General features: G+C 40.9%; 2 protein-coding genes across 3 annotated transcripts in view; both read left to right on the forward strand.

Moving 5' to 3' along the window:
• The first annotated feature begins 1,435 nt into the window (after window positions 1–1,435).
• Window positions 1,436–10,695, forward strand: LOC130374721 (uncharacterized). Of its 2 annotated transcripts, XM_056581651.1 has the most exons (7): window positions 1,436–1,808; window positions 1,923–2,039; window positions 2,148–2,213; window positions 4,091–4,375; window positions 8,610–8,726; window positions 9,328–9,384; window positions 10,163–10,695. In XM_056581651.1, coding segments are annotated over exons 1-7 (702 nt in total). In that variant the 5' UTR covers window positions 1,436–1,750; the 3' UTR covers window positions 10,165–10,695. The 2 variants fall into 2 exon arrangements, with proteins under 2 accessions (XP_056437626.1, XP_056437625.1); XM_056581650.1 differs by having other exon boundaries at window positions 1,439–1,808; window positions 1,923–2,213; window positions 10,163–10,694.
• A 21-nt stretch (window positions 10,696–10,716) lies between these two features.
• Window positions 10,717–14,179, forward strand: part of LOC130374719 (uncharacterized) — a 4,210-nt gene continuing 747 nt past the window's right edge. The window contains exons 1-7 of the mRNA XM_056581649.1: window positions 10,717–11,126; window positions 11,242–11,526; window positions 12,071–12,355; window positions 12,578–12,625; window positions 13,015–13,128; window positions 13,509–13,567; window positions 13,754–14,179. The exon at window positions 13,754–14,179 is cut by the window's right edge and continues 747 nt beyond it. Of these exons, the coding sequence (XP_056437624.1) occupies window positions 11,069–11,126; window positions 11,242–11,526; window positions 12,071–12,355; window positions 12,578–12,625; window positions 13,015–13,128; window positions 13,509–13,567; window positions 13,754–13,888 (984 nt within the window). The 5' untranslated portion in view covers window positions 10,717–11,068 and the 3' untranslated portion in view covers window positions 13,889–14,179. The remainder of the gene's footprint in view (window positions 11,127–11,241; window positions 11,527–12,070; window positions 12,356–12,577; window positions 12,626–13,014; window positions 13,129–13,508; window positions 13,568–13,753) is intronic.

Raw genomic sequence — 14,179 nt, forward strand, 5'->3', positions numbered from 1 at the left:
TCATAATCCTTCTCTACCCCTTACAAACTTATTAAAATAAAAAGTATATATATAGAGTCATGAAATATCTTCCTCATCTGGCAGTACTGTTAGGGGTAGACTATAATAACATGTATGTCATGTGGGAATGTTTTTTAATGTAGTATTGGAGTAGTATTACACAAAGCATCCTATGATTGTGCCTGGTTTTATGTTGGGGTATAGACACAGGGGGCGCTGTAGAGGGTCAGGATTAACTTGAACTACAGAGTGGTACCAGAGCCTGTCTACGGCCTGTCTTCCATTTAGACATTCTCTGGCGGTATACAGCCATGCGGTCCTTTTTGCTTTGCAATGTTTAACTGACTTCAAGTGGCACCCATGATAAAACCTCTTTGAATTCTCTTCATGCTAACGAAAGATGATTCAATGCTTCTTTTCTCATATCCTTAAGCATAGGTTACACTGGACCACTGGAACATTCACAAAAAACAAATGATGAACAGGACCCGACAATTATTTTCATGCAATCATACTTATTGAGATCTATGTCTATAGAATAGGGGGACAGGAGTGTGAGTGTGAGCCACCATTATCAATGTGACAACTATTTAATTCCTCCTTTGTGAGTGGTAGCCTATATTCCTTTTATTATTTCACTTCCAACTGAAGCAATTGAGTATGCTTTTTGTCAACGTGTTATCCACGTTTTTATAGCCTGCTTTAAACAGCACGTTAGAAAGCATTGGGCAGAGTATGATGCGCTTTTAGCGGTCTAAAGACGTGGCCTAGTGTTGTACAGTGGGGTTCCCTAAGCACCGCGGTTGTCTTTCCCTAAATCCTCCTAGCCCTTTCCATTTTTCCTTGACCTTACGACGTTTCCCATCGAGGTAAAGGAAAACAGGTTAGGGAAGGATACAGGATGTATTTCATTTGACTTTCCGACCGCAACCATGACTATTATGTAAGAGGGTGTGGGTTAGCCAAGCTGCGCACCATTTTTTTTAAAGCTCTTTTAAGTGTCATTACGTTAATTGAGTTCAGCTGCTCTCCAAAATGCAGTATTTTCACTATTATTTCTTGAAAGCTGAATTCTATTTAAATATGGTTATGGAATGGTTATTTTTTGAAAATCGAACTAAAATGTCAGTTCATCAATTGTTTGCAGTAAAATATTTTTTTGGAATAATTATATATAATTTCTAATTTATAAATCCCTCAATATTCTCAATGAAGCCGCTCAATATTTTTGTTCCTACATAGGCCTATATATATATTTTAGACTCATACAATATCGCTCACAAGACAGCCTGAATCAGTGTATTGTGCCCTAAATTATTTTCTATCCTTCAAGTCTTTCGAAGATATTATTTAAATTAAATTAAATGCATCTCGTCAATCAATAAATATATTTTGGACGGATCCTGCTCAGACATACGATGGTATCATCATAGCACGCCAGGTGTTGCAAGTACCCTTGTCGCTCAAATCCCAAGAAGAGAAGCAGCCAACAGTGGTAGATTTAACATATAAATCCATTGTCACACAGTCATTGAGATGATTTCCGTTGCTCTTTACTCAGAGATATGACGTACTAGATGTATTATGAGCATATTAGGGAAGCAACCCAGGGCCTACCAAATAAGGAGGTTATGTCAAGTATTAATTCAGAGAATGTTGGCCAATTCAGGAAGCTGTCGCTGTCTTGACTATCACTACATCTTAACAGACACAACAGAAACAGGACTCAGTAATAAAGCGGAGTAACCAAATGTTTGGGGTTCCTCTTTGTTCCATCGGGCTGCTACTCGTTACCCTCATTCACACCGGTAAGGATAATGAACACAACCTTCTATATGATGTTATATCTAACTGGAGATACAATATACAGTACATTGTGTGCTTCTTAATATCTGTCACATTTTGTCTGCAAATCTTGACAGCTGTAACCAAAAGCCACCTCGTGATGGGGGGAGTAGGTCACTCAGTTATCCTCCCGTGCGTCTCTCCTTTGGACGGATCCTGCTCAGACATACGATGGTATCATCATAGCACGCCAGGTGTTGCAAGTACCCTTGTCGCTGAAATCCCAAGAAGAGAAGCAGCCAACAGTGGTAGATTTAACATTTTGTCCAATTGTTCTTTACACATCAACAACATCACCGAAGTCGATGTCGGAGGCTATGGGTGCAGCAAAGATGTGAATGAGACGCAATATCTGTCTCTTATCACTGGTGAGTAATGCCTATGGGCCTTAAGACCTTTTCTACGTTTACTTTACATGTGCAGGGTAGCTAAAGGTTCCAGAAAGGTGTCAGACCAAGATTATTCTAATAAATTCAGTTTTATAATTCAAGGTGCTTCACACTGCCCCAACAAACACCATCACCCAATAGAAGGTTTGCCTAAATTAGGCGACACCGATGGGACATGGTGACTCACCAAAAACGTAATCTGACCACCACCTCCGGCAGGATCAGTGACGTGCGGTGAAGTCAGTAAGTGGGTAGGCACTGAGTTATGAAAGCCAGATTACCTCATTTATTGCTGCGGGCAGGTTGTTTAAATCACAGCATCCCGTTGCAGTCCAAACAGTCTGACTGGATGAAAAAAGCAGGCAGCACAGCCACAAAGCCAATCCTTTTTCTCGTACCAATCCGTTTGAAACGAGCGAACAATTTTCGGTCCCTTTTTCTGCAAGAGTGCATCAAGTGTTGGCATAGGCCTCCCTTTTGCCAGTAGCTCATTTTTGCTAGTAAAGTTGAGTTTAGAGAAATTTCTTAGCTCTAAAATATCGGTAGATGTCGCTGCTGTCATTTTAACTTTTTGAGTTTCGCGGGGATTACATGTAGCCGGTGTAATGACGTCAGCTGCGCAAATGTCCAGTAATATCTCGATTTCGATTGGTCCATGTTTGATACGTAGCGTAGATGATTACTGGCATAACATATTTACGTACAAAGGCACAGCAGAGTTGTGCCTTTCGGCGTAGATGTGAAAGAATACAGGATCGAAGTGCGCATGCGCCACATTAGTTTTTCGTTGCCGTTCACAATGAATGGAAAGTAAAGTCACTGCTTATTCTACCGGTTTTTTTTATTTGATGTTGCGTAACTGATACAATTGTCATCGTAACGTCTAAACAATTGGAATAACGTATATATTGCATATATAAAACACAAGAATACTCGGTACAAATACAAATACAAGTTTATTAAATACAATTATTTAATAAACATTTTTACGTTTGAATTTGGTCAGTGACGTGCAGTCTGCCTACCCTGACTGCACGTCACTGGGCAGGATGTAGGTACGCTCCATACCTTACACCGCTGCAAGAAAGCATAGTATAGTATAGCTTCTGTCCATCAAGAGCCTCTCTATTCAACTAACACACATCCATTATATTTGCTAGACAGACCAACCCCAAATTGGTACATACCATTACACTACACAGACTGGGTGTTTACATATCATTCAACAAATATGCATCAAACAGAGTTAAAAGGCACCAATAACAAATATTAATACATCAGGCCTTACAGTTAACATTCTTGCATGGAAACATGCCACTACATACAAAGTCAATATTCAGACCATCATTCGCAAACGCACCAACGCCATATAGCTGTCGCCGGACGGGAGCGGGCTTCCTAGAGGCCCGCTCCCGGGCCTCTAGTTGTATTTTTAAGACGGTGAATAAGCAAACCCCGTACAGCAATCACATATTTCCTAAACACCGACATTATGCAGAAGCCTTACACTTTTAGTTTTGATTAATATTTTACTGCAACAAAACAGTTTAAACGCGACTGAGTCAATGAAAGACTGACTGAATGGGAAGGAAAAGCTGCACAAAGCACCATAACAAAGTAAGTTCTTAAATTCAAGTGTTGATAAAATCAGTGATGTGGCGGTCAAGTAGTGGTCAGATAGTGAGATGTCTGTCAGAAGAGGTAGTATGGGTCCTGAACCCACAGGGAGGAGTTGTGCTGCAGGTGTGTTCTCTGAATGAAAGCTTTATTCCTCGCTAACAATCTAGGACATATTTCCCAAACTGTACCATGCAACAAAAAAAAAAAGCATTTGAAGTTTTGTTGTATTCTTTCAGATTCCTCCCTACTGAGGTCTGACCTATTGCCTGGAGCCAACGTTACCTTAAGCTGTCAACTCAACACATTCGAGGGGCCTGGTTGGTGTTCTGACCCTCTGTATCAAGGTATGTCTCTCAAGTGGCAGGATGATAACCGACCGGACTACATCCTCGTTGAACAGAGGATCAGCAGATGTGCTGTCCGGCTGAATGTCATCATTCAGCGTGGCAGCCGCTTCAGCTGCCTGGCTTTGGTCAACCGCCAGGTCCAGAACAGGGTGGAGTTCCCCGTCCGTATCAGAGGTGTGGAAACGATCACCGGTCTCTCTGTCACTCACTCACTCTCGCACTCACTCTCTCACTCACTCACTCACTCACTCACTCACTCACTCACTCACTCACTCACTCACTCACTCACTCACTCACTCACTCACTCACTCAATCACTCAATCACTCAATCACTCACTCACACACAACTTGGTGTAGTAAATACCATCGGCTCCTGCGTTTTAGTTTTCACACGGATGATTGGTTCAATGTTTGATTTGTCCCTAACCCTAACCCTAACCCTAACCCTAACCCTCACCGAACCCTAACCCTAACCCGTTGCCAAGTCGTAGCTAAGGTCCCACCTAATTACTGGAGTAGTGAACAACGATCCATTGAATGAGAACCTTGCGGGAGGGTAATGGTTGTCCCAGGAATTAGTCAAACCCTCAGGCGTTACCAGCGAAACAAAGTTATGGCTTGTGAAAAACTTTAATTTGGAATGTAAAACACAGGAAAATATAAATGAATGGTCTTAATTTATTTTCTTTGGCAAGTGATCGTGGTATAAGCGGGATAATGCCCTTCGAAGTGTCCATTATCAGGAATTAATGGACTTCACGCTGCGCGTCACCTGGTCTCACAGGGATCCGTGAAATGACCATTGCCTATGAATGAAATTCATATTGACGGTATGGCACCATATCCCTGTTCTCGCCCATGCACCCATCTTGAATTTAATAGACCATTTTCGTTTCTTCGAGGAGGTCTGGTGGTCTCCCTTTATAATAAATAAATAAATGAACATCTATGAACATCTATATACATCGATATAAATGATTGTGATAACGAGATCTGTATCTGACCATTGACCGTCCTCTCGGAAATGAATGAAATTCATATTGACGGTATGGCACTATATCCCTATATTCTCGCCTGCCCTTCTTGACCACTGTCGTTGCTTTGAGGAGGTCTGGTGGTCTCCGTACATAATAAATAAATAAATAAATATAAATATGTATGTATGTAAATAGGTACATACATACCTATTTATTTATTTATTATTTACGGAGACCACCAGACCTCCTCGAAGCAACAAAATCAATAAATAATAGGCCTATTTATAAATATGTATGTGTATATATATATATATTTATATAGATATTAATAAACATACATATTTATAGATATTTATTTATTTTGTTATATATAGATGTTTATTTATTTATTTATTATATGCGGAGACCACCAGACCTCCTCGAAGCAAAAAATAATGGTCTATTAAATTCAAGATGGGTGCATGGGCGAGAACAGGGATATAGTGCCATACTGTCAGTATGAATCTCTTTCTTATATACGTATGTATATATACGCGTCGGAGCATAGCCTATGTATATATATAGGCTATGCTCCTTTCACGGATCCCTCCACGGAATATGAGTATCCTTAACTTGCATTGGAACAAATTCCGTTGGCATATCACAGACAATTTAAGTGATTCTGTGAGGCCACCACAGACTTTGAGTTAAGCGCCCGTGGTCGACTCGTTCATTGAAATGGGGATCATCTGTGTGTGTGCCACGGAATATGAGTGTCATCAACTTGCATTTGAGCAAAAACCGTGGCCATATCAAGGAAATTTGAGTGTTTCCGTGAGGCCACCACAGATTTTGAGTTAAGCGCCCGTTGTCATTTCACGGATTCCTGTGAGACCTGGTTGGAAACGGAAGTGTATTTGATCCCTCAGTTCCTGATTGTCTGACAGCAGAGAAGCTCAAAATACTGCGCTGTCATTTCACTCTGGAATTTCCAGCTATTCTGTTATGCTGCGTTCACATCAAAAAATTATTTGGTCGGGTTGTTCGTTTGAGAGAGGCTTCCTCTTGTGACCGCCAATTAATTCTCAACCATGGCCAGACTCTACGTGTTGTGGCGGTACCAGAGACGTCAGAGAAATTGACGCAGTCGTTCGGGATTCATAATATCATCCGTTCTATAAAATATTCTAATCTAGAGCAGTCCGGGAGCTCCGGCGGGGGGTCCTGAAGTCCAGATTGACATGGAGGAGAAAGGGATTGTTGCCATGGCGGACTCCCGGATCTCCTCCGGCGAGGAGGTGCAGGAGGTCCCACCGGCCCCCGGAGCTAGGTCCCGGTGCCCGCCGGAGGGACTCAAAGCTCCAAGTCGCGGTTCAATCTGGACAATCAGATTAATGTGGAAGGGTCAGAGACGTCGGATAACCAAACGCAGTGGGTTATCCGACCCACTGAGCACGTATTTTGAGCGCCAGCAGCTACCGCCTCTTCTGTCAGCTAATCAGGAACTGAGGAATCAAACTCACTTCCGTTTCATTCAGACTCTCTCACACACACTACTATACTCTCTCACAAACAATATCATTCTCTCTCACACACACTACTATATTCTCTTGCATAAACAACTATACTCTCTCACACACACTACTATTCTCTCTCACATACCCAACTATATACTCTCTCCCACACTACTATACTCTCTCATATACATTACTATACTCTCTCACATACACGACTATACAGTCTCATACATGCATGTAAAAGGAGTATAATAGTGTGTGTGTATGAGTATAGTGGTGTATATGTGAGGTTATAATAGTGTGTGTAAGACGAAGTATGACTTATGTCCCATGCGGCCCCTCATAGAATAAAGCTTGTCTTTCTGTTTAGTTACTTAGTTGTTTTTTCCCATCTTTTCTTTGGCCTTTTTTTTATCAGTACAATGTAGTCAGTATCTTACGGAGCCCCCTGGTGACATCTAGGAAAAAAAGATATATCTGTTTGCCCGACTTAGTGATCTGTTTGCATGACTTGATAATCTGTGGCCACAATTTAATAAATTGCGGGAACGAGATAATTAATTTGTGGCCACAGTTTAATAATTTGTGGGAACAAGATAATTAATTTGTGGCCACAGTTTAATCATTTGAAGGAACAAGATAATTATTTTGTGGCCACAGTTTAATAATTTGAGTGTGGCTGTGTTGTCTATTGTCGCAGCAGGGGTTAGACGCATGTCGGCTATGGACAAGATAGAAGAGATATCATTCTATTTTAACCTCGGAATGAATTACAATGACATGCTAAAGTCACTTGCTGTTAGGCAAGGAGTTATTACAAGTAAGAGGCAGTGGCACTTAATTAGGCTGCTAAAAATGCACGGGTACAGTCGAAGACAATATGATGACCTCGGTGACGAGATAGACTTTATCATGCAACAGCTGAAGGGAAATGGAAACCTGCATGGATACAGATGGATGTACAGCAAATACATGAAATTATTAATTATCATTTGGCATCCTTGCAAATGATAATTATATCTGGCATACCGATTATAAATGAAAACCATATGGAATCTGCATCAATGGTTGCATAGACAGCTTTTCCCGTAAAATAATTTGGCTTAAAGCGGCATACACCAGCAGTGATCCACATGTCATTGGAGGCTACTTTATGGAGGCCTAGAGGAGTTCGGTGGCTTCTAAGGTCCGCCCCGACACTTGGTGCTGGTGTAGCTGTCAAAACGAGGTCCATCCTCTATCACGTCACCGAGGTCATCATATTGTCTTCGGCTGTACCCGTGCATTTTTAGCAGCCGCTGCCTAATTAAGTGCCTCTTACTTATTAGAACCCCTTGCCTAACAGCAAGTGACTTTAGAATGTTATTGTAATTCATTCCGAGGTTAAAATAGAACGACATGCGTCTAACCCCTGCTGCAACAATAGACAACCACAACATAAAACACAACATAAGTATCTCGTTCCCACGAATTATTAAACTGTGGCCACAAAATAATTATCTTGTTCCCACAAATTAGTTATCTCGTTCCCTTAATTTATTAAATTGTGTCACCAGATTATTAAATCATGCAAACAGATCACTAAGTCGGGAAAACAGATCACTAGATCGGGAAAACAGATTATTAAGTCGGGAAAACAGATCACTAAATCGGGCAAACTGATTTATTTATTTTTCCCAGATGTCACCAGAGGGGCTCCGTAGTATCTCATATTTGGTGGACCCTTCATCCAAACTGTCTTACAATACCATGTCTGCATACATTTGCCTTGATAGTTTATTTTAATACCATGATTTAGGCCTGACAATTGAGCCCACCATGTAGATGTGGAAATATATTTCAAATTTTAAGCACCAACAAAAGTAACAAGCCAAAAGAGCCCAATGCACAGATGAGTTCAGCTAGACGGTTGTTAACTGTATATTATTTGGACAGACGGGGACGCTTGCTACTGCCAAGTGATCGGCCGAGTCATCGCCGTGGCAGTAGTGAGCTGTGCCATGACGGTGGTGCTGGCTCTGATCCTAGTGAAGAAGAAGAAGAGGAAGCCAAGTAGGTTACCTCAAGTTCCTGGATGCAGCGCAAAGTACACATGGACAGTTTGGACACACATAGAGAACATCAGGTTATGGCAACATGTGGTTTCATAGTTCTCAAACGCTAACACGCTATTCAAATTTCCATAGCGCCCCTACCCTCTGGAACTCCCTCCTTCTGGCCATCCGAAACTCTGATACACTATGTTCATTCAAAAGTCGACCTAAAACCTATCTCTTCAGAACCACCTGCAACATTTGACAAATCATTCTCCGCCATCTTCCACTCTCTCCCGCTCTCTTAATGTGTTGCCTATTTATTTTTTTCCCTTTTGTTTGATTGTCTGTACTGTCTATGTATTCCTTTCTTATTTGTAAAGCGTCTTTGAGTATTTAGAAAAGCTCTATAAAAAATGGATCAATTATTATTATTATAATAGCTCACATGAATAGACGCGTTAGAATAGCACAGCAGAGATTCTCGGTTGTTAATTGCAGACTTGAGGTTATTGAGTTTCATATGGCTTCAATAGCCAAATCATTCAGGAGTCCGAAACATGGATGCAATTTATTCAACCCTTTTAATACCGTTTTACATATTTTGAATTTAATTACAGATGACCAGCTTGCTGCATGTCCAGAGTGTACTGGATGTTTATACTGTAATAAATACTGTGAGTACATACATGCACTTCTTACAGTGGTCGTCCTCATCCTCAATTACAGTGGTATTTTAATTTATTCTACACTTTCTTAAACTTGTGTGTGTGTGTTGGTGTGTGTGTGGGTTCACAGGGGCGGCCCCAGCACATTTGGCGCTCTAGGCGAGCTTCACTCCTGGCGCCCCCCCCCCCTCCGCAAAAAAAAAAAAGAATAATAATAATAATAATAAAAAAAATTAAAAAAAAAAGTTTGTTCATTCCCCACGAAAACTGAATTGCAACCTTGAAAAACTGTTTTGCCCTGTAACTGCATTTCTTTCACATAAACACAACGATCGCAACGATGAACAAACATTAATTCAAGAATAAAATCCACGGAGGAAAAAATTGCGCCCCGGATGGCTTTTGCCTCTTCATTTTCTTGATTTCGTTCTTGATTCTCGATTCTTGAAAACACTCTAACCAAACGCCTTATAGTACTAGCATGTTCTGACGAAACCAAGGAGGTAGGTTCCCCTTCCGTTTTCGATTTTTGGCTAATTTTACCCTAATGTTAGATTTATTTTTTTTAATGTCAAAATATTGGTTGGAGATATATAAGGGGCGCAAAAATATGCGCCAGGAGGGAAATATTTTTTTTTTTTTTTTTTTTTTTTTTTCGGGCGCATTATTTTGCGCTCCCCCTCTAGATGGCGCTCTAGGCGGCCGCCTAACCCACCTGTAGGGAAGGCCGCCCCTGTGGGTTCATGTATGCATGTGCAAATTCGTGTGTATATGTTTGTGATTTAAGGATGTGGCCGCCACTGCAGAGGATGTCACCCATGCTGACATAACGGTTGCAGGCGATGCGGACAGGAAGTGGGAGACAGAAAGTGAAGCCACCGATGTTTGATTGGCATGACCTGGCAACCCAAAACGGCCTATAACAGTTTACTCATACAATAGCATAGATTACCAAGAGGGCCAAATTAGTACATGTTATCCTTTTTTAAAAAATGCATGTAAGATGTGCTATGGTCCATGATCAGTTCATACCACTTTTCATCTAAAATAATTTGTTTTAGGGTATGGTTTTCCTTTAAACAACAGATGGCTCACAGAATCCATGTACTTTCAACGTTCAATTTTCTGTTCAATGTCAATAAAATAATTAATTAATAATAATTAATTGAATTTCAGAAAAAAAAAAAAAAACACTGTGAAGGGGGTCGCCGGCCCACGCCCCTTAACAGTGGTATAATGAGCACATACCACAGCCTGTCGTGATCTATTGCTTAAATATATGAATGCCTCAATATTTTCAATGAAGATACTCAATATTTCTGTTTGTTTATAGGCATATATATATATATATTTTAGACTCATTCAATATCCCGCACAAGAAACAGCCTGAATCTGTGGAATTGTGGCCGAAATGATTTATGATGATTCTATCTCAGATATTATATAAATCCATTGTCACGTCGTAATTGAGGTAATTTCCATTGCTCTTTACTCAGAGATATGACTTACTCAATGTTCTATGAGCATATTAGAGAAGCAACCCAGGGCCTATCAAATAAGGAGGTAATGCCAAGTCTGGGGGTCAGAGACTGTTGGCCAATTCAGGAAGCTGTCTCTGTGTTGACTAAGAATACATCTTACCGAACATAATAGAATACAGGAGTCCGTCTCCGTAATAAAGCGTAGGAACAACATGCTTGGAGTTCCTCTTTGTTCAATCGGGCTGCTACTTATTGCCCTCATTCACACCGGTAAGGATAATTAACACAACTTTCAATATGATATTATATCTAACTGGAGACATAATATAGCTTACATTGTGTGTTTTTTTAATATCTGTCACAATTTGTCTACATATCTTTACAGCTGTAACCAAAAACCACCTCGTGGTGGGGGGAGTGGGTCACACAGTTAACCTGCCCTGCGTCTCTCATTTGGAGAGATCCTGCTCCGACATACAATGGTCTCATAACACGAAAAGTGGTACAACCCTTATCTCTAGTATCTCCAGAAGAGAAGACGCAAACACTGGTAGATTTATCATTTGGTCAGATTGTTCTTTACACATCAACAACATCACCAAAGTCGATGTTGGAGCATATTGGTGCAGTACAGATTCGGATGAATTGCAAATTCTGTCTCTAATTACTGGTGAGTAATGCACATGTGCCTGAAGACTGTTTGTATGTTTACTTTGCATGTGGTGGGTAGCTAAAGGAACCAGAAAGGTGTCAGACTAAGATTTTATTTTTCTAATGAGTTCAGTTTTATAATTCAAAGTGCTGCATACTGCCCCAACAAACATCAACACCCAACTGTAGAAGGTATGCCTAAATTCGGCGTCATCGAAGGGACATGGTAACTAACCAAAAACTTAATCTGACCACCACCACGGGGTCCGACAGTATGAAGGTGTTTGTGGGTGTCTGTTCATGCAGTGTGGAAGCACCATAACAAAGTAAGTTCTTATATTCAAGTGTTATAAAAGCAATGACGTGGCGGTCAAGTGTTGGTCAGATAGTGAGATGTCTGTCTAAAGGGGTGGTATTGGTCTTGAACCCACAGGGAGGGATTGTGCTGCAGGTGTGTTCTCTGAATGAAAGACGTATTCCTCGCTAATAATCTCAGATATATATTGCCCAAACTGCACCACGCAAAACAAAAAAGCATTTGTTGTTTTGTTGTATTCTTTCAGTTTCCTCCAAGCCGCGGTCTAACTGGTTGCCCGGAGCCAATGTTACCTTAAGCTGTAGTCTGGTCACGTACCAGGGACCTGATCAGCGTTTCAGCTCTCTGTATGGAGGTTTGTCTCTCAAGTGGCAGGATGATAACCGACCGGACCACATGCTCGCCGGACAGTCGGGCACCAAATGGGAAGTCCGGCTGAGGGTCAACATTCAGCCTGGCAGCCGCTTCAGCTGCCTGGCTTTGGTCAAACACCAGGTCCAGAGCAGGGTGGAGTTCCCCGTCCGTATCCGAGGTGTGGAAAAGATCACCATTCTCTCTCTGTCACTCACTCACTCACTCACTCACTCACTCACTCACTCACTCACTCACTCACTCACTCACTCACTCACTCATTCAATCACTCAATTACTCACTCAATCACAGACACACAACTTGGTGTGGTAAATACCTTTGGCTCCTGCGTTTTAGTCTTCACACGGATGATTTGTTCAATGTTTGATTTGTCTTCACACAGTTAAGGGAAGAGGCCTTCCCATGCCTAAATTAGAAAACGACGAACAAGGTACTGCTATCCTGCTACAATAAAATATACAGCATGTCAATAAAGTTTTTATCTTAACAAAACTATAATATGGATAGACAACAACAAGTAAACATACACTGAATAAAGCGTGTCTTTCTAATGTTTAGTTACTTAGTTTTTTTTACCATCTTTTGTTTGGGCTTTTTTTTTTTGTAGTACAATATAGTCAGTATTCCATATTTGGTGGACCCTTATCCAAACTGTCTTATAATACCACCATGACTGCATTCAATTACCTTGATTGTTTCTTTTAATACCATGATTGAGGCCTAACAGATGTAAGCACCAACAAAAGTAACAATCCAATAGAGCCCAATGCACAGATGGCTTCAGCAAGACGGTTGTTAACTGTTTATTTTTTTGGACAGACGGGGGCGGTGTCGACAACAGAGAGCTGATCATCTCTGTGGCAGTGGTGGGCTGTGCCATGATGGTGGTGCTTGCTCTGATCGTAGTGTGGAAGAAGAAGAAGAGGAAACCAAGTAGGTTTCCTCAAGTTCCTGGATGCAGCGCAACATACACATAGACACACGTCGAGCACATCAGCACATCACGAGGCAATGCGGTCATGTGCAACGGCAGATTGCTTCACCTCACACAATGCTTAAGAAAACTGAGGTTATGGCAACATGTGTTTGCATAGTTCTCAGACGCTAACACGCTATTTAAACCTCCAAAGCTCACATGAATAGACGTGTTAAAATAGCACAACAGAGATTCTCGGTTGTTAAATGATAAATGCAGACTTGGGGTTCTTGAGATTCATTTGGCCTCAGTAGCCAAATGATTCATAAACATGGTTTGCGAATTATTCAACCCTTTTAATACCGTTTTACATTAATATTTTTTTTAATAATTTCAGATGACCAGCTTGTTGCCTGTCCAGAGACTCCCTTGCATGTTAACACTGTGATCAATACGGTGAGTACATACATACACTTCTTACAGTGGTATTTCAATTAATTCTACACTTTCTTAAACAATGATTCTTCCAACTATAACCCTATCTGAGTGCGTGAGTGCGTGAGTGTGTGTGTGCATGTGTGTGTTTGCACGTGGGTTCATGTTTGCATGTGCATATTCATGCGTGTATGTTTGTGTTTTAAGGATGGGGCCGCCACTGCAGAGGATGTCACCTACGCTGACTTAACGCTTGCTGGCATGGCGGACAGGAAGTGGGAGACAGAGAATGAAGACACCGTTTATGCTGGCATACAACCCATCGGTCGCGATAATGTTTGATTGGCATTACCTGGTAACACAAAACGGCATATGACAGGTTACTCATACAATAGCATCGATTAGCCAATAGAGGAGTATTTGAGTCCATGTTTACATCTTATCCTACATTTTTAAAACTGCATGTAATATGTGCTATGGTCCATGATCAGTCCATATTTAGTAATAATATTTAATCAAATTTAAGAATATATATCTATTAGGCCACGTTGATAAAAAGTAAAGTCAAACTATTCTCGAATTGAAGTCATACTACAATTTTGAGAATAAAGTCGAATGAATTGAAATATTATG

This window comes from Gadus chalcogrammus, chromosome 21 (genome assembly GCF_026213295.1).
Source record: "Gadus chalcogrammus isolate NIFS_2021 chromosome 21, NIFS_Gcha_1.0, whole genome shotgun sequence".
Lineage (NCBI taxonomy): Eukaryota > Metazoa > Chordata > Actinopteri > Gadiformes > Gadidae > Gadus > Gadus chalcogrammus.

Bases quoted from the DNA above. Each gene is read 5' to 3' on its own strand.
- LOC130374721 (XM_056581650.1), top strand. From the start codon at position 1,751: ATGTTTGGGGTTCCTCTTTGTTCCATCGGGCTGCTACTCGTTACCCTC. The intron at 1,809-1,922 runs GTAAGGATAATG...AAATCTTGACAG, and splicing joins CGTTACCCTCATTCACACCG to CTGTAACCAAAAGCCACCTC. The intron at 8,727-9,327 runs GTAGGTTACCTC...ATTTAATTACAG, and splicing joins GAAGAAGAAGAGGAAGCCAA to ATGACCAGCTTGCTGCATGT.